At 32.9% G+C, this 21083-nt stretch overlaps 1 protein-coding gene across 3 annotated transcripts in view; it reads left to right on the forward strand.

Moving 5' to 3' along the window:
* The window catches only part of LOC145266631 (arf-GAP with Rho-GAP domain, ANK repeat and PH domain-containing protein 2-like), a 277212-nt gene extending 258907 nt beyond the window's left edge, over nucleotides 1–18305 (forward strand). For all 3 annotated transcript variants that reach the window (XM_080122551.1, XM_080122552.1, XM_080122553.1), the window contains 5 exons: nucleotides 6908–7021; nucleotides 11940–12019; nucleotides 14801–14845; nucleotides 15583–15673; nucleotides 17080–18305. In XM_080122551.1, the coding sequence (XP_079978677.1) occupies nucleotides 6908–7021; nucleotides 11940–12019; nucleotides 14801–14845; nucleotides 15583–15673; nucleotides 17080–17097 (348 nt within the window). In that variant the 3' untranslated portion in view covers nucleotides 17098–18305. The remainder of the gene's footprint in view (nucleotides 1–6907; nucleotides 7022–11939; nucleotides 12020–14800; nucleotides 14846–15582; nucleotides 15674–17079) is intronic.
* Nucleotides 18306–21083: the final 2778 nt, after the last annotated feature.

Genomic DNA, 21083 nt, shown 5'->3' on the forward strand with positions numbered 1-21083 from the left:
TGCGTTGGCGTGGGGTGGTGGTGACAGACTTAAAAAAAAAACAAAACATGTGAAAAAATAAATGAAATGCGTTGTTTTGGAACCACAAATAAATGCATGTTAAAATTAAAAGAAAAAAACAAAATGGCGGTATTGGAATTTTCACAAAGACCTTTGTCCTCTCCCTCTTTAAACTAAATATAGCCTACATTATCCACTCTTAAGCCTAACATAATGATCAGTTGATTAAGGAGTGAATTCTTTATATAGAAATATAAATATAAACATATATATATATATATATATATATATATATATATACAATTCTCCTTTGCTGTTGCAAATGCTGGACAATAACGAAGGCGGCTGAAAGTCGTTTGGAAGCAGGAGAGATATAGTTTTTAAGGAAAATTCTACGAATCTTATCGATAGAACGGAAGACAAACGAAGACGTCATGCATAAGGCAGAGTACAGCAGATCTCTACTTAATACCGTCAAAGACAATTAAAGTTCTTCAACCATTTAATGTGGGTGAACGGTTTGGAAAAAAGCTTGATGTAAGGAAAAAATCGCCGAAAACACGACTATAGATCTTATCAGAAAGGCTGAATGCAGAGGAGACGAGAAAGCCATGATCATTGATGTCTGCTACTTGATATTGGTGTTTCCGTAAATGTTTGATGTGTCCTGCTTCTTATTTATTTATTATTTTAATCGTTTACTTTACTAATTCGCTTAATTCGCTTACTTTTTCTTTTAAGAGTCTTTGTTCTTACATATATGGGTGTGGGTATGTATGCACTTGCGTATGTTACGTGCAGTTCACTGTTATGTGTGTGCGTGTGTGTGTGTTCTTACATATATAGGTGTGTGTGTGTTCTTACATATGTGAGTGTGTGTGTGTTCTTACATATATGGGTGTGTGTGTGTTCTTACATATATGGGTGTGTGTGTGTTCTTACATATATGGGTGTGTGTGTGTTCTTACATATATGGGTGTGTGTGTGTTCTTACATATATGAGTGTGTGTGTGTGTTCTTACATATATGAGTGTGTGTGTGTTCTTACATATATGAGTGTGTGTGTGTTCTTACATATATGGGTGTGTGTGTGTTCTTACATACATGGGTGTGTGTGTGTTCTTACATATATGAGTGTGTGTGTGTTCTTACATATATGGGTGTGTGTGTGTTCTTACATATATGAGTGTGTGTGTGTTCTTACATATATGGGTGTGTGTGTGTTCTTACATATATGTGTGTGTGTGTGTTCTTACATATATGAGTGTGTGTGTGTTCTTACATACATGGGTGTGTGTGTGTTCTTACATACATGGGTGTGTGTGTGTTCTTACATATATGAGTGTGTGTGTGTTCTTACATATATGAGTGTGTGTGTGTTCTTACATATATGAGTGTGTGTGTGTTCTTACATATATGAGTGTGTGTTTGTTCTTACATATATAGGTGTGTGTGTGTTCTTACATATGAGTGTGTGTGTTCTTACATATATGAGTGTGTGTGTTCTTACATATATGAGTGTGTGTGTGTTCTTACATATATGAGTGTGTGTGTGTGTTCTTACATATATGAGTGTGTGTGTGTGTTCTTACATATATGGGTGTGTGTGTGTGTTCTTACATATATGGGTGTGTGTGTGTTCTTACATATATGGGTGTGTGTGTGTTCTTACATACATGGGTGTGTGTGTGTTCTTACATACATGGGTGTGTGTGTGTTCTTACATACATGGGTGTGTGTGTGTTCTTACATACATGGGTGTGTGTGTGTCTTTACATACATGGGTGTGTGTGTGTTCTTACATACATGGGTGTGTGTGTGTTCTTACATACATGGGTGTGTGTGTGTTCTTACATATATGGGTGTGTGTGTGTTCTTACATACATGGGTGTGTGTGTGTTCTTACATATATAGGTGTGTGTGTGTGTGTTCTTACATATATGGGTGTGTATATGCGCTTACGTATGTTACGTACAGTTCACTGTTATGTGTGTGTGGGTGTTCTTATCCTTACAAGTCTGTAGATAAAAAACAATCGGATATATATTAGCCATATTAAAATTCAATAGCAATATGTCCACACTTTTAAACTGAAATGACGAGACCTTTTTCTGGTTGCATTCACAAACGTTATTTTAAATTTGACAGATTTAAACCGCCATAGAATTGTTAAAGATGGTGTTTGCGTGTTTGTTTATTATTTATTTAATCGTTTACTTTTACTTTGTTTTCTTTTTACTGTTTCTTGTTACTTTTACTATTAAGCGTACTTTTAAGAGTCTGTGTTCTTACATATATGGGTGTGTGTGTGTGTGTGTGTGTTCTTACATATATGGGTGTGTGTGTGTTCTTACATATATGGGTGTGTGTGCGCGCGTGTTCTTACATATATGGGTGTGTGTGTGTGCGTGTTCTTACATATATGGGTGTGGATGTGTTCTTACTATCTTACATGCAGTTGACTGTTATGTGTGTGTTGGTGTTCTTATCCTTACACTGTTTGTTGCTTTGGAAGTCTTCGAGACCTATATGTGCAATGTATAATGCGTACATACCTGGTTGCCTTGGCCAGCGGATGATATCTTCTTGGACGCTGGACTGCCATCTCGTTGGGGAGTGGTCACTGCAGACAGATGCATCGATAAACAACAAGATGGATTTGAAGCTTCAATCTTTTATTTCAAGGCAAGCCTGTTATCTCGAATCCTGGTTGTCGGAGAGCTTGATATCTCCGATCTGTATTCCTCTACTGCCTAAACCACTCTCAGCCCATGTGGTCGTCAACCAGAAGCCTACGACCACAATTCCTGTGTCACCCCTAATTTCCGGTGCATTCTCTCTAGGTTGATACCTGTCAACCCTAACCTTTTTTAACCCTGCCAACTCGCTGATGGGAAATGAAAATATACTTACATAACTTTCTATTTCTAAAACTACCTAGATAGCAATTAAGCTGGGATTCCCAATACTACATTAGTTCTTAATCCTCTTTATTCCTGTAGCAATTGTTTGGTGACTTTAAGGTAGAGGCTTAGTAAATGGAGCAAAGAGTGACTTTGTAGCTGTGTTTGAATCTCAAGATCTACAGAAATTGTCACCCCTACACCGATGATTACATAAGCATGCAACACTAATCTCTTTAGTTATAAAGAATAATTATTTAATTATAATTATAGTTTTCTTCATATAATTTTTTTCATGTTCCTATTTTCAGTTGAAAAAAAAAAATCGATTTTTTTTTTGTCTTGTAAATATTTAATCTATATATCTATAAAAGTGAGAATGTGTGCGTGAGGACACTTCTCAACCTATATACTCAACAAATTTTTGATCTAGACATGAAATTAAATATATAGAGTATTCAGACATGTGGAAACCTTTTTAATCGGTTCTCATCCGGAAAAAGGGCTGCTAAGGGGTAAAAATTTAAAAATTGGTACGTTGGGTCATCAGACTTTTATCTGTTTATCAACTATTTCACAAATGCGCATGCCTGAATCATTCACACGACAAATGTTAAGAATAAGTAAGTTTTAAAACACTTTTTAAAGATCGTGTCAAGCTGGCCTAATCGTTATTGTACTTGACTTACTGTTTTCAGGTTTTGGTTTCGATCTCAGATCTGGTGAACCAAGTGCTAGAGAGAAACACTTTAGGAAGACCTCTAATCTGTAGTGGAATGGGGATAAAAATGGATGGTCACATTCAGTGCTGCCAAGACTAAGCTTGTTTCCTTCAATAATTACAAGAAACCTTCTTAACCAGTAATAACTATGGACCTGAAAGTACTTCTTTTAAACTTCTCAGCCTAACGTTCACAGGGAACATGAGTTGGAACAGAAACATTGACAGCATTGTCAAGGCTGCTGTGAAGAAGGTGGGCTCTCTCTACCGTGCTAGAAAGCTATTTACGCCTGAAAGTATCCTGTACCTCTATAAGGCCACCATTTGCCCATGTATGGAGTATTGTTGTCATATTTGGGCTGGCACATCTGCTGCTTGTCTTTCACTCCTGGACAAGGTAAAAAAGAGAGTTGCCAATCTGATAGGTTCTGAACTGTCATCCAAGTTTCAGCCTCTGTCCCATCGATGAAATGTTGCATCCCTCTACGTTCTACAAGAATTTTAATGGTTAATGCTCTGACGAACTACAAGCACTTGTACCCCCTCGAAGTAAATACCTCCTACAAACCCGACAAGTAGCTAAATCCCACCCCTACACAGTAGAGACCCCTAGATGTAAGAAAGCCTTCTATTCCAATAGTTTCTTTCCCAGAATTGCTAGACTTTGGAACTCCCTTCTTGGATTCTGTTTTCCTAACTGGGCTGATATGCAGAAGTTCAAACATGTTGCTATTCATCTCCCTTCATTAATATCCCTTCAACTTATGTACCCGATAGTAGCCCCCTACTTCAAAGTGGCACTGTGCCTTGTTTGGAGTTAAAACGGAATAAAAAATTTTTTTTTTTTAAGTTGCACTTAAAGGGATGGTAAGAATCTTAAAATGATCTCTCGGTTGGAATGTATGAGATGATGTGGATGAAGTTTATAAATGAATAAATGCATTTCATTTGTATGCGGATTTTTTATTTCTTTTCTTTCCTTTTATTTGTTTGTTTCTGTGATATTTAAAAAATATTTTTTTTTTACACAGTGGTCACCACTTATCAAGGCCCAGAAGCCACTCAGGGATAAGGGTTATTGCAAGTACATTACGTTAGTGTGGAGATTTGATGAAGTGTTTACTTAAGGGAGCGGTTCATTAGGAATTTGTTAACGTTGGACTTGAAGACATCCAAGTTGTAGTCAGGTGGGAAGCAGGCAGACGGAACAGTTCCACAGGCGTGCAGTTCTAAGAAAGAAGCTTTATTCATGGAATCTACGTTTTGATTTAGGCACAGATATAGAGTGGGGGAAATTTTTCACAGTGGATTCAGCTAGACGGGTGTTTTTCATGAAAGATTGACGAGGGGGGACCAGAGATTGGAGTTCAGCACCTGCCATGGAAATAACGATAAAACAAGGATAGGCTCGCAACTTCTCTTCTGTGGGAGAGAGGTTGCAGGATAGAGAAAAGGGCATCCCCCACTAAGCCACGAAGTCTATTTTGTACTCTGTAATTGTAATGATTTGCAAATGAATAAAACCCAACAGAATTAATTGCTTAAGAAACAGTGCGTTAAAATCGATCAATAAGAAATTACATGTGTTGCCAGGATCATAAGTATATATAAGTGATTGGACGATTTGAATATTTTTTCCCAATTTGGCAGGAAAAACTGAAATCCTCAGCACAATATGAAACGTGTAATAAAAATAAAGATAAAAGAAGGAACGAAATAAGTAAAAGAAGAAAAAGAAAAATATTTTTCATTGAATGAAATTGAGACAAAAGAATGAAAGAAAACCGTTTGACATGACCTTATTATAGCAACAAATAAACTACCGACTAAATTGTTACAAAAATACGAACCACACTACTAGAACATTTTTAGCGAGGTCTATTCATCGCGGTGGAATACTCTGATAGCATGTGACGTTTGTCAACCGGTTTTATGCTCTTTGCGCGAGTCAATTTATATGTAAATTAGCTTACCTCTTGCTTGATCTCGCAGGGAGATCTCTTCTCTTCTACACATTAATTCGGTGTGCTTCTACAAATTTGACCACAACTAAACCAACTTTTGCTGAATGAGATTTGCTGCACTGAACCAAAGCTATATATGACTTGGTTATCTTTGGCACTAAGGGAAAAACTTCACTTAAATTGAATGGTTGGTGTAAAATAAAACCAAGCTTCTATCTTTACATCATGAATTCTATGATACGCATCTGGCATCAATTAAAATGAATGGCTCTCGTCTTAGTGAAGCTCCATGTTTTTACAAGCTCCTGGGCTTGACCTTTACTCCTGACCTGAAATGGAACACGTACATCAAATCTGTTGCTAAAGTCACTGGAAAAATAAAGTAAATCTTACTGCTGATGCAATTTCTATTTACATAAAAACCAGGTACGTTCAAGGATTGAGTACTGTTGCCACATCTGGGCAGGAGCTGCTAGAAAAATTTTATCCTGCCTTGACAGTTCAAAATAAACTTTGTAGCCTAGTAGGGGATACCCTTTTCTCTTCCCTGCAACCTCTTTCCCACAGAACTTTCTTAGAACTGCACGCCTGTGGAACTCTGTTCCGTCTGCCTGCTTCCCACTGGACTACAACTTGGATGTCTTCAAGTCCAATGTTAACAAATTCCTAATGAACCGCCCCCTTAATTAAACACTTCATCAAATCTCCACACTAACGTAATGTACTTGCAATAACCCTTATCCCTGAGTGGCTTCCGGGCCTTGATAAGTGGTGATCACTGTGTAAAAAAAAAAAAAAAAAAAGATGGTGCGAGCCTGTTGCTCTTTCATCGTTATTTTCATGGCAAGTGCTCGTCTGAGCTCCAATCTATGCCCCCTTCACCAAACTTTCGTAAAAACACTCGTCTAGCTGAAACCACTGTCAATAATTTTCCCCACTCTTTTTCTGTACCTAAACCTAAACGTAGATTCCATAAACAAAGCCTCTTTCTTAGAATTGCATGCTTGTGGAACTCTCTTCCGTTTGCCTGTTTCCAGCTGACTGCAAGTTGGTAGTCTTCAAGTCCAACGTAAACAAATTTTTGATAAACCGTCCCCTTACATAATCGAATTTATCAAATTTCTACTACTAATGATTACTACGATATTATCCTATTGACTACCTTATACTCAATAACCCTTATCCTCGAGTGGGCTTAGAGTCTTGATAAATGGTGCTTCCTATGTAAAAAAAAAAAAAAAAAAATGTCTGCTTCTCTTCAGTCGAGTTAGTTTTTTTCAACAAAGCAAAGATAAACATTCTTATTTTTTCTATTTCAGTATGACCCGGGTCACTCATTGATAGCAGAATTAGAATTCAGTGATAAAAAAGGAATCAAAAAATATTTATTTGAATTTTCCCAAGCAAAACTCTCGTACTACAAAGACACGAAGGTTTGTCATTTTGAACTTTGATTTATTATTTCATTGGTCGTCTTTGTTTTTTTTTTTTCTTTTTTTTCATACTTTTAAGACTAGCAGAATGTGTTCTTTGAGTTATCTGCCCTTTCTTTTATTATTAGTTTTAAATGATTACATTTCTTAATTATTTGGGTACTTGTACAGTTTAATCAAGATGTTAAAAAATTAAAATATCTTAAAAAGGTTATATTGTACGTATCTGTTTTGGACTGAAGATCTCTGAAAAAAATTTCACTTAATTTGATTGAGTAGTTTTTTTTACAGCCGAAAAACATGTTTTTATAACAGGATGTTAAAGGTAGCCATCTTTGAATTTTTTGAACATGTTATGGGGAGATAACTCCGTTTAAAGCGCTGACACTTCCTCCCCATCTTTATTACTAGCTTTTCTTCCTAAAAATCAAACCTTTTGCTCGGTATCATAACATGTTTTTTCGCTATAAAAAAACAAAAAACAAAAAAAAACAAACTACTTCATGAAATTAAGTGAAATTTTTTTTTCTTTTGAGAACTTCATTTCATAATGATACGCACAATATAAACTTTTTTTTTTTTGTTGATATTTTCATTTTTTAATGTCTTGATTAAATTATACAAGTACCATTATTTGATATATCAATTTAATTCTTTTTAACTATTTAATCTTTTTTTTTATGCAATGAATATAAAAATAAAACAAATTTTATGAGTTATTTGATTTAATATTCATTATCTTTATGATAATAAAATTGTTCAAGATGAAAAAGAAAAGAATGGATTTGTAATCCTTTAAATGTGTTTCTTTTATCTATTAAGATTGGCATATGCACTGGTTCTTTGAGTTATCTGCCCTTTAATTATTGATACCGTTAATGTATTTATTTGCTTCCCCACCAAAGCAAATTAGGCACAAGGCCGTTTTTAATGTGGGGTAAAAACCAGCTCCTCTAAAAGTAGGCAAAAAGTGGGGGCACTCTGGTTACCAAAAATAATAATTGTCCCAGTACCGTTAATTAAGATTAGTATATGCGTTCTTTGAGTTATCTGCCCTTTAATTATTGATTACTGTTAAATGCGCCCTTAGTTATCTGCCCTTTAATTATTGATTACTGTTAAATGCGCCCTTAGTTATCTGCCCTTTAATTATTGATTTCCAATGTTACAAGATTTTTTTCTCTTTTTATTTCTTTTTAATGATTTGATGCTTTTATGTAATTCATTTTTATTTTTTACAGTTTATTTTTGTAGGTAATGGATATAAAATTAAATGGAGTTTTATAAATTACTTACTACAATAATTATCTCTGGTCAAGATCAAAGTGTTCTTCAGATGCTGCACTTCCTTTTCTTGTTCTCTTTCGGTGGAGGAGAAATCCTTCACGACTGAGACAATTTTTATTTTTGTACCTTTTCTCCACGATAAAAAACGACCCTGGTGTCTAACTCTGTCCCGTGGGGAGGCATAGTAAATAGGTACAATAATTATCTCTATATTAAAAAAATAAATGAATTAATGATCCTTTGAAAATTTTTTCATCTATTATGACCAGCATTTGTGTTGATTCAAGTTATCTGCCCTTTGATATTAGTTGCAACAACATTTTCCTTCTATTTTATTTCTTTTTAATTATTTTGATGTTTTAGTTTAATTTTTTTAAGTATTCAAATTTTTTGATGTAATAAATAAAAAAATAAAGTAAATTTTATGAATTATTTACTTGATTTGAAAATTTATTACTTTTATAAACTTGTTAATAAGTGAAAAAAAGAATGAAATGAATTTATGATCTTTGAAAATGATTATCTATGAAGAATCAACTAATTCTGAGTTATCTGCTCTTGCTTAATTATTAGCCACCAGATTGTGCTCAACTTGACAGCCTCAACTTAGGAGGTCACTATAGATTAGCATATGCACTGCTTCTTGAAGTTATTTGTGTGTTAATCAACGTTTGTTTCTGTAAGGTTCTTTTTTTCTATCTACTTTAATAACACAAAATGTATGCTAAAATATAATTTAGTTTTAGGATTGAGTTTTTTGGGTTTGTTTTACAATCCACAGAGGTATGAAAAAGTTGTCAAAAAACAAATATATAACAAATGTTATCAAATACAAGATAAATTACTTTTCTACCTAGCTAAATAAGTTTTTAGTGTTTTTATTCAATGTAAAATGTTTATTTGGCTTGAAAAACAAGGAGTGTTTTGCTATGTATGAACAAGAAAAAATGGCTGCGATGTCTCTTTACATCTTTGAAGTATTGACAATGACTTACAAATCTATATATATAAAAGCGAAAATGTATGTATGTTTGTGTGTCTGCTAAAAACTTTTGACCGACGGAACAAAAATTCACAAACTTGGTATCAGATTAAAGCCCCACCCTCCGGACGAAAAATATCGAAAAATTAGCCCAAAAGGACCATCAGAAGTGCGTCAACTGATCGATTTTCTGCAGGGGAGGGGGGGGGTCCCCAAAAAAGTGACATTTTAATGTTAAACATTACATATTTTTAAATCGATTTATAACTGCCCCAAAAAATACAGGCGCCAACTCTTCTACATAAAGTATACACGCGGCTGTTTATTTTGGGTCAACTTGTATTTAAAACCCGCTGAGTCATGTCATGTGATCTTGGCGTCAGCCAGCTCTAATGGCAGTCTGAATTTAAAAAAAACATGTTATCGGTAAAAAGAAAATTAACCCTTACACAAGCTAAACTATGAACTTCTACGCTATGGCAACGTTACCTAAGTTATTAGCACATTCAAAATAGTTAGATACGATAGTTAAACAAAAAATAACAAGCCAAAAATGTGAAGTAAAAAAAAAAATACGCTTACAAAAAATATTAACGATCGAAGTTTTTACAAAAGTTTTACAGCCAGACGCCATTTTCCAGTCTTTAGAGTAAGGAAGACGAAGTGAGAGAGAGAGAGACATACACAAACGCAAACAGAGAGAGAGAGAGAGAGAGAGAGAGAGAGAGAGAGAGACAGGAAACGAAATACTGCTATGTCATCTCGTAACGCTCCCACGATGACCTCATTTAGTGGCTATCTGTCAATCAAACCTCTTTCACTCGCTTTATAAGCCTTATTTTAACATTATAATCAATTCCTCTTACTCTTGGCCTAGACAGTTAAGTGGTTGGAGTTAGTTTCACCTCCGCGTTCCGGGTTCAATCCAGCCTCACGACCAAAACTATTATTTTTCTTTTACATCTTTAGACACGTGGGCAACGTTTCTTTATTTTTCTTTAGTTTACTCCCCACCCCCACCCCCTATACACACAGCGTTTTTTTTTTTTTTTTTTTTTTTTTTTTTTGCTGTTTTTAGTTTTTCCGATTTTTTTTAACATCGTTTTAGGGTTATTACTTATCCCCCCCCCTTCATACACACACCTAAAAACACCCGGGCAACGCCGGGTACCCCCCCCCCCCACGCAAATCTATATATATAAAAGGCAAAATGTGTGTGACCATTTCGTGTATGTCTGGCAAAGGCTTTTCTCGCACGCGGTCCCAGGTTTGTTACGATCGCTTACAACTGTTTGTATAGGTCCTAGATAATAATATCTAGGATTTGGGAATGCATGTAGCTTATAGATTTATTTACATCGACTTTTACAAAATTATTGCTATTTTGGCTTCTCACGTGTTTATTAGGCTTTTTCGTATAAAAAAATAGGAACTAATTCAAAGCTAACAGCGTTTCTGTCAATCGCACTGGGAAACGTCCAGAAGCAATCAGCTTTGATCAATCTTGTATATCAGACAGTTGCTATTCAATCTGGACAATTGGGAGCTGGTGTCCCCTCCCCAACATCTGTTGGGGCAAAAAAGTCAAATTTGGATAAACAAACCTAAACGTTGCGTGACTTCTATTTGACCTTCTTAATTAGGTCAAATGGAAGCAGCAGAGTTAACTTTTATAGCGCACATCTGTTTTTATAGTTAAATAAATAAATTCAAACCTGTGTATGTTGTATGTTGTGGTGGCCTAATGGTTAACGTCGCCCGGTTCTTTTTTTCACACATTAATTTCCAACTCAAGGGTACGGGTTCGATTCTCATACTCACCTACCAAAACATTTTTTTTTTATTATTTACCCCCCCCCTCCCGGAGTTTTGATTTACCTCAAGATACCCGGACATCGCCGGGTACCCCCCCCCCCCACACTCCTAGTCTATTATATAAAGGACAGTTGTTTGTATGTCTGTTAAAAGCTTTTGTCATCTGCATCAAAGTGGCATGGAAGTGACACTGTTAGAAAGAGCAATCTCTTGGAAATATAATGTCGAAAATTGGAAAAAAAAATCGTCAATTATTTCATTTAGAGATGCTGTTTTGTTTAAAGGGGGGAGGGTTAAATAAAAACCTTGCTTTTGATGCAGTTTGCATGAATTGTTGTTTCGTTCTTTTATTTTAAAAAGTTAACATCTGTGTCCTCGTGGTCCCATTGACATGTTTGGTTACTAAATTATGCAAGTTTGCACCTCCAGCACATGACATTTTTATTTTTTTCCTACAAAATTTTGCTTTTTTTTTTATTACCGTTTTTTTTAAATTTTTCTTATTACAACTGGGCAATGCTAGTAAAAAATAAAGCAAAATTGTAGCAAAAATTCACCTAATAAATATCATACTCTTTGACAATTTTTTTGTACCTCTGTGGATTGTAAAACAAACCATGGTTTTTTTATTATATTTGATATTGAATGAGATAAGTACCCATCTAAAAAACAAAAAACAAAAAACATATATCTATAACTTAATCATATCGTTCATTTCTTTCTAAACTAAACCTTGACATTTTTTTTACCAAAATTTAGTTTTTTTTTTTTTTTTTTTTTCATTATGAAAAATTAAAAAAAAAAAAAATCTAAATTTCCCCTTTTTTTCACTAGGGGACCAATTTAATTTCATCATGGAGAGTGGAAGACTTGATTATGTATATGGGAGTTGAAGCTGGACGAAATTCCAAAGAGTATGTTATATTTTAAAAATTTAAATTTGTTATCAGTAAAGTAATGTTATATATATATCCCCACGATATGTGAGACCCTCAGAATAGAGATGATAGGAGAGCGTATTACTCTGACATTTGAATTGAGTGCAATGTTCTGATCATCAGAGATGGTATATTTGCATCTCTTAAAAGTTGAAAAATATTACGAACCTCAAGCGTTACAATCTTTTTACTCAAAAAATGGATGGATGCAACCAGATGTTTGAAGATCTTGATTTTCTAACTTAAAATTCATCAAACATTGATGTTATATATTATTTTATTTTTATTATTTTTATTATTTATATTGGAAACAAAAATAATATATAATACCTTCTGGTACAGACCTGACAATGGAAGACGAGATAAGAACACAAAATTGGATTTATAAGACCATAAAATTCAACCTTAATCGCCCTTCGGAGCCCATGGTGCAGTGGATAGAGGTGTTAGTCTCTACAGTTCCAGGTGAGCATTGTCTGAAGATAGCTGTTTCAATCCTACTCAAGCAGGCCAGAGGATTCCTTGGCGAAAATGTGGTGAAATAACAACTATGGAAGGCGGTAATTACCGGGGCTACAGTTATAAGACTCAGGATTTCTATCTTGTTGTGGTTAATCACCTGAAGAAGGATGGAGGATGAGTTGGCCAGAGGTGAGACAACAGTTATGGAAGGCAGTAATTACTGGGGATAAATTTAAAAAACAAACAGAATCCGTCTGGCTTAGGCGGCTTTCTAAAAACACAGCACCATTCTAAGATCAAAAAAGGTGCCGATAACTGTTAAAGTAAAAGTTTATTTAATTTAAGTCCACCCAGTAGTTTTATATGACCTTGATTGTATCACATGAGCTAAATAACTAGCCAGTCGCATTGAAATATTTCAAACTCACGTAATGCGTTTCATTATGTGACATCGCCTGAACAAAAAACAAAATATCCGCCCTCCGTCAAACTGTTTCCCTACCCCCTCTATTTGATAAAATCAAAAGTAAAACCCTTAAACGTTTTGGCCATGTCAAACGATCAACCACTGGCCATGTCAAAGTTATGTTTCGATTGTATGTTAGAAGATAAAAGAGGCAGAGGAAAGCGGAGAGACATTGTTTTCGATTGGACATCTCTGAACAGTTGGCGTCCATCAACCAACTTGCCCTGGATCAGAAGGAATGGTAAAAAATGTCATGTGGGTTCGCAATCCACATCAAGCGGAAGACGTGACTTATCAAGTTACACGATTCTACGTTCCTATCCCGTCGCAGTTCTGAAGAAGGCCAGAGGATGAGTTGGCTGAAATATAGTGAAACGACAACTGTGAAGATGAGGATAACAATCCACAGAAGAATGAATTCACAAATTAATGGGGTTTTGTTTTGCCTCTACTTTTGCAAAACTCAAGCATGTTCTGCAAAACCGAAATCAAAAACAGCAATTTTCTTCTATACAAAACAACCAAACCAAACACCATGAATAAATATTTGAAGATATAAAGAACTTGAAACATAAAACCCTATTTTTCCAAAATTACTCGATTTGGTATTAAATAATCTGAAAAGAGGTTGATATGCCATAAAATAAAACAACCAAATGGAGTCAACATTAAATAACTCGAAAAAAGTTGATATAAAACAAATGAACATTCTGTCTGGAGTTCATCTTGAATCTTATGAGAATACTGTTGTCTGGATGATATACATACTTCCGATAAGCATCAAAATCCCACCTCTTCATCATTAAGGTCCCAAGATGCCGGAAAGTCTTCTACTCTAATAGTTTCTTCCCTTGGACTGCTAGACTTTATAATTTCCTCCAGAGTTCCTGCTTCCCTGATGGTACTGACATGCAGAAGTTTAAGTGTGATGTGAAGACCTCTTGCTGTTCAACTCCCTACATGGTGTTCCTCTAAACTTTGTTGCTCGCCCGATTTATCGGAGAGGGACCTATGTTTTTAGTGGTGTCCGTGTGTCCATTAGTCTGAACGATTGCCAAATGACCGTGCATTTTTCCAGAAATTTTGCCACAAATTGCATTTCATTAAATAGATGTGCACAGTAAAACAAAAATTTTTATGAAAATTCCCGTTGCACCCTCAGTGGGTCAAGAGTGGTCAAAAAGACCTCAAAATGGCCAAAAATGACACTTTTTGTCCCATAGCATTTGATCCATCCATTAGATTTTCATGAAACTTGGCCAAAAAGTGGAGACTATTGTTCTTGATATAAATTTAGTATGGGTGACCCCGGCAAAATTCTGGTTTGCATACCCCTGGGGCTTTTAGGACTAAAAAAAATGCCTTTTTGGAGCTCTTTTTTTCATATTACTCACATACTTGATATATATGTCTGTATAGTAGTTTTCCATGGTGTTGAATTCAAATATACATGTCTTAAGACGTGAAGCTGCATCGTTTGACCATTTTCACTGGGATTTGGCATTCTCAGAAGCTTAAAAGGGGTCACAAATGCCTCAAAAATGCAAACAATGACACTTTTTACCCTATAACTTTTGCCCCATCCATTAGATTTTTCTGAAACTTAGTGAAAATTTGAAGGCAACGTTGGCCCTTCACACTTCTCAAATTCATGATTTCTTCACTATTTTTGTGGCGTCATCTCACATGCAACACCAGAGGGGGACCATGCATGCGTGGCTTGTTCCAAATAGTAGCCCCTTATATTCAGGTGACAATATATCTTGTTTGAGATGACTAAAACAAACACAAAAAGTGTTTTATATTTTTATATTTTTGTTTTCTTTCAGTCGAACTGGTTTGACATTTGTAGTGAAAAACGAAAAAACCAAAAGGTTAGTTCAATGATATTCTGTTTTAATATTTTTTGTTTTGTAAGAAATATTCTTTGTTCATTTTTTTTATTTTTGTAAGAAATGTTTTTAGTATTTTTCTTTTTTATTTTTGTAAGAAATATTATTTGGTAATTTTTAAATTTTTGTAAGAAATATTATTTGGTAATTTTTAAATTTTTGTAAGAAATATTTTTTGGTTATTTAAAAAATCTTTTTAAAGAAATATTAGTGTTTTAAGTAGTTAAAATTTTTTTTCTTATTGGATCTTATGAAAAAAATATTTTTGAACTTTTTTGTTTTGTCTACTTCATTTTGAGTTTTTTGATGACAAATTATTTTGATATTTCTGAAAGGTGTAGGGGTGGGTGGGTATGTGGTTGTCGGGAGATGAAGAAATGGTGCCGCAGCCTCACTCTCTCTGACTGACTGACTTTTCTCTGTGATGATTTTATTTATAAAAACATTCTTTTTTCCTATTGGAATGTTTAATATTTCCTTTGTCTATTGCTTCAATCCTTTTGACCGATATCTGCTCACGTATTTCTGGGTCAAATTATGTATTCCATTAGATAATCGTGGAAAGTCACAAATTCTTCACATTGATATCATTTGCATGTGTGCAACCCATCAAATGTTTTTTTTTTTTTTTTCCCAAGGTTGCCTGCCTTACAAGTAAAAATTATTTTAATTTTAAGATGTTTTACGCATAACTTATGTGTATTTAATTATCTTTTCAGAACAAAAGATTCCCCTTATTTTGGACATGCTTTGTACTTTCCGAATGAAAATATGATGTACAGTTGGTATGCAGGGATGATGTTTACAAAGGTAAGCATCGGTAGAATTACAATCGTTTTGAAATTGCCATTTTATAAGTTGGATGAAAAAAAAAAGGGTTTCTTTCCTTTTGGAAAGATTTCATTCTTCTCTCCTTAAAAGCTTCCATTTAAAAAATTAATTTTACTTTCAAAAAGATTTTAAATCTTCAGTTTTGTCAATTAAAAATAATAGATTTTACATTAAAAAGAAAAGAAAAGTGGCATTCTTTTTTGTAAGCATCGAGGAAGCTACACTTCTATTTTAAAATTGCCATTTTATGAGTTGGATGAAAATATTTTTTTAAACTGAAAATAATTTATTCCCCCTCTTTACAGTAAAAATTTGTCAATTAAAAATAATAATTCTTCAATTAAAAAGGTTTCTTTCCCTTTAGAAAGATTTAATTCTTTTCACTTAAAAAGTTTCCCTTTTAAAAAAATTCGTTTTTCTCTCCAAAAGATTTTAAATCTTCGGTGTATATAACAAATTTATTTGCCAATTAAAAATAATATTTCTTACATTAAAAAAAAAAATGCTACTCAGTCTTTTTTTTTTTTGCATCAGGGAAGTTACAATTCTGTTTTAAAATTGCGATTTTATGAGTTGCATGAAAATATTTCTTTAAATTAAAGATAATTTATTTCCCTCTTAAAAAAAAAGGTTTCATTCTTCAGTGTTAATAACAAATTAAAAATAATAATTCTTATTTTTATCAAAAAAGCTTACTTTCCTTTTTGAAAGATTTCATTCTTTTTTATAAGCTTCTATTTTTTTTTTTTTTAAATTCATTTTTTTTCTCTCTAAAAGATTTGAATATTCAGTTAAAATTTATTATAATTATAAATTATTAAATTATTATATAATTTTATATATAAAAGATAATCATAAATACATATAATTATATTATAATTATAAATTACAATTATTCAGTTAAAATTTATTTGTCAATTAAAAATAATTCTTACATTAAAAAAAATGACTTTCTTTCTTTTTGAAAGCTTTCATTCTTTAAAAAAAATCATTTTTCTTAAGATTTAAATCCTCAATTAAAAAAAATCCCTATTCAATGAAAAAAAATCAATTTCTGTCTTTGAAAAAAGATTTAATAATTAAAAAAAAAAATGATTTTTATATTTAAAAAAAAAATGCTCTGGAGAAGGTGGTTAGTTTTTTTATTAATTAGAACTCGATTTAAAGGGGCATAATCCTGCAAAGAAAATATATTTAATCTAAGGGAGATAACTCTGGCAAATGGTTATCATTCGATTTAACGATAAACGTGAGACGTTAATTTTGAAGACAGGCTTATATTTGATAACCTCAGAAGATGAAGTCTAGAGTGTAATGATGTTTGTAGAACAATTTAAATAAATTAATAAAAATTTTTTTTATTTTATTTATTTTTTTTTTTTCAGTTTCCGTCGGTCGTTTGACGTGCCTACAAGGTTGGAAAAGCTAAATAACAAATTTTCACAGACGCTGGTTTCCTTCGGAACAAAACATCACAGGGATGGGTGGGGAACTTGAAATTCACAATGAACATTTCTTTAAAAAAAAAAATAAATAAAATTCAGGAAAAAGTGACGCCACCTGAAATAACATACTAGCATTATTTTTTTTTTCTTCTTCATAATCTGTTGCTTGTGGCTGTCTACGTTTCTAGCTTTAATAAACGCACACTTTTATGAACTGTGTAATCACGAGACCTACAAAGCAAAAACAAAACAAAACAAAAAAAAACTATTTAAATTTTTTTCTTTGTCAAAACTTATCTGCATTCTTGTATTGCGGTCGAGTTTTAACGGCAAACTTTGAGTACAAGAAAAAAAAAAAGATTGGAGTGTGACCAATTCCAAAATGTGATTTCTAAATGAATGTATATACACAATTGTGACTGTTTTTGCCATGTTTATGTGTGAGTTTAATTTTGAAACGGAAGTTTGAGACTTAATAATTGATGGCTTGTTTATAGTCACAGTGTTGGCCTGAAAGAACACATTTAATACAGCTCTAATCCTTTGTAACCACTGCTCCCAGGTCCGATCTCACCTGGAAAAGTGGTCGTACCTGCCAGGGTCTCATCGATGGATTAAATAGGATGTGTCCCAATAATAATATGAAACTGTGATCGGCAATATAACTTTTATCGTAAATGAATAATAAAACTCTTTGGGGACTTGTTTTACATTGGTGAGTTTTTAAACCAATGCATTTTAGGCCAAGATCACAGTGTAGTATCTGTTTTGATTCTACTTCATCTTTTCTGTCCTCGGTCAGTGGAGGAGGAATCCTTTATGACCGAGACGATTTTTATTTTTGTTCCTATCCAGAGAGCCTTTTTTTTTTGGGGGGGGGGTAGCTGGATTTATGTCTAACTCTGCCCTCGTGGGGAGGCAAGTAAATGGGAACATATCCATGTCAAAATTAGTGTAAAGTCAAAAAATTACGAAAATCAATCCAAATAGATGTGATAGATGTATTTTTAACAAACCAAAAACAAAAAAACACGATTATGTTCTGAAATGCGTTGGTTTGAAAATGGATCATAATTTTTCAGTTTAAGAAAAGGTTTATCCCCCTTTTTTGTCATAGGGACTTGTTTCCACATTAAAAACACAATAAAACTCGATAAGTCGATAAATTCTATTTGTAAATATGTAATTATTTTCTATTGGTTCATTTTTTGTAAGTTTTTTTAAATTTATACTAATTTCAACATGACACGTAAATACATAATGTTTTCACCTGAAATGTGTTGGTTAAAAAGATCACCAGTGTAAACAATAAAATATTTGAAAACATTTGGCAAGAGTAAAAATCAACAGGGGACACTACAACAATAATGCTCCCTTGCATAAAACAAAATGAAACTAAACCTAGCCAACATTACAACCCCTTATGCAAAGCAATTGTGTTCCATAATTTATAGATATCTACTAATCGGGCTTGTGTAGATTAGTGATCTTTTAAACCACCACTTTTCACGTTAAAACACTATTTACTTAAATTTTATTTACTTAAATGTTATTTACTTAAATGTTATTTACTTATATATTAAAATTAGTATAAATTCGAAAAATTATGAAAAAAAAAAAAGATCCGTTAGATGTTCTAGATGCATTTTTAACTAAAAACTCATCCCCAATAAATGTTCAAACATTTTTTATTTTGAAATGTCAAATTGTCAAATTAATCGATTGCAGTTACCTCCCTTAGAAACTTTGGAACTCTTTCTGCATTAAAACATACGATAAAACTCATTAATTCGATAAATTTTATCTTTACTTGTAACCATTTTTCTACTGGATCAGTTTTCGTAACTTTTGGAATTGATACGAGAATGTAAATACGTAATGTTTTCAACTGAAATGCATTGGTTTACAAAATCACCAATCTACACAATCACTCTACTTAGTTTAGGAGTGAATCCTGCACATGTAACGTAAATACAAGTTGGGTTAAATTAAAATTCAACTCTGTCGTCAATTCACAAAGGTTATTTATGTTAGATCTTCAAAAATTAAACTCTATACAGCTACTTCCACTAGTGAATATATATTTGTATTTTTGTCAGATGTGTTTTTTATTGTCTAATCAAATGCCTGTCCTAGAAAAGTGGTAGTACCTGTCGGATTCTTATCTATGGATTGAATAGAATCAGCTAGAGAATAACACGATTGGCAGTTTAATTGAATACGAAAAGTAAAACGTTTTGAAAAAAAAAAAATGATTAAAATGAATGAATTCAGCTTTAATTTATTGCATTGTCTGGACAATTCCAAACGTTTTTTTTTTTTTTTTTAATAGACACAGAAAGAAGATAGAAGTAAGATTTCTCGTTATCAATATTTATTCAATGAAAAATTGTCATAAACTTTTTTTTAAAACTTCCAACTCTTGTGCAAGTGCTCTAGTTGTAATTTGTAGATTTTCAATTTTTGTCTTAAAAAAAAATCAAATTTTGAGGGTTTTCCATTGCGAATATCATCTTCAAGACTGGTTTTCATTTTAAATTTTGCAAATTACTTTGGAACAGTTGATTCTTGTATGTCATTGTCTCCATACGCTTTACAAATCACTTGGAAAGTTTTAGCAGCTGTTTCTTTTTGAAAAAAAAACAAAAAAACGCATAACTATCCTAACATGAAATTTTGTTGCAATCCATTTTCTTGTGATGAGGGTTATTTGAAAGTAAATTTAAAAAATTTTGTCACCAATGGAAAAAAAAAAAATGTGTAACACATGCTGAGTTTCATCTGTGATTTAAGTAAACAGGTTATAAGTTTAAGAACCTTCAGAAACTTGTACTTTTAAAATGCTAAGGACTTTCCGGACAACCTAATATATATATATATATATATATATATATATATATATATATAATTTTTTGCTATAATAATTAAATACCTACAGACACTAGTGTTTCATCTTTTTGGGAATCTTCAGTGGAGTATGTCACGATTAACACCAGTCGACAGATTCGAACTCGGCAACACAAGCTATCTCTGGCTCGATTAGCGGAGACCCAATCCATTTGGCTACGATTAACCGCGTGAAATAACATTGAATTTAAACATCTTAATTTTAAATGTTAATTTACGTCAGTCAGACAGTGATCTAATCGTTATACGATGATCTATGCATAAGAGCTAAATTGACCGACTTTAATTCAACTGAAAGTGCTCAACGATAAGAAACAAATTTCTTAAAGGGGCTGTCATAATTATTTTTTACTATAATAATTAAATACCTACAAATTATAAATGACAACTGAATTAAAGGAATAAATTATAAGATGGTCAACATCATGAACTTTGGAGCATAGACTTTTGTCATTCATTCATTATATTGCTCTGTAATCACATTGAGCTTATTAAATAAGGATTGGTAGATGTTATGAGGAAATAAATTATATTTCCACATAGTCATATTGAAGCAATGGCTTTAGTTGTGATATTTAGATTTTCTTCGATATCAAATTTTGAGGGTCTTTCACTGCGAGTGTCATTTTCAAGGCTGATGTTTTCTACTGAAAATTTTTCAAACTACTTCCAAACAGTTGTCACAATACACTTCACAAATCTTTTTGAAAGTTTTAGCAGCTTCTTTTTTTTTGAAGAAAAAAAAAGAAAAGAAGCATAACTATTCAACCATGAAATTTTGTTGCAATCAATTTTCTTGTGTTGAGGGTTATTTGAAAATAAATTCAAAAAATATTTTCAGCAATAGAAAAAAAATTATGTGTAACATATGCTAAGTTTCATCTGTGATTTAATTAAATAGTTTATAGGTTTAAGAGTGTTAAGAAACCTGTGCTTTGAAAAGGTTAAGGACTTTCCAGACAACCTAATAATTGTGGATGGGGTAATAATAAGCTGGTTTAAAAAAAAAAAAATTCAGAACAACATCATTCATTTCA

The sequence above is a fragment of the Euprymna scolopes genome, chromosome 41, assembly GCF_053919585.1.
Source record: "Euprymna scolopes isolate OS-2025 chromosome 41, ASM5391958v1, whole genome shotgun sequence".
Classification (NCBI taxonomy): Eukaryota; Metazoa; Mollusca; class Cephalopoda; order Sepiida; family Sepiolidae; genus Euprymna; species Euprymna scolopes.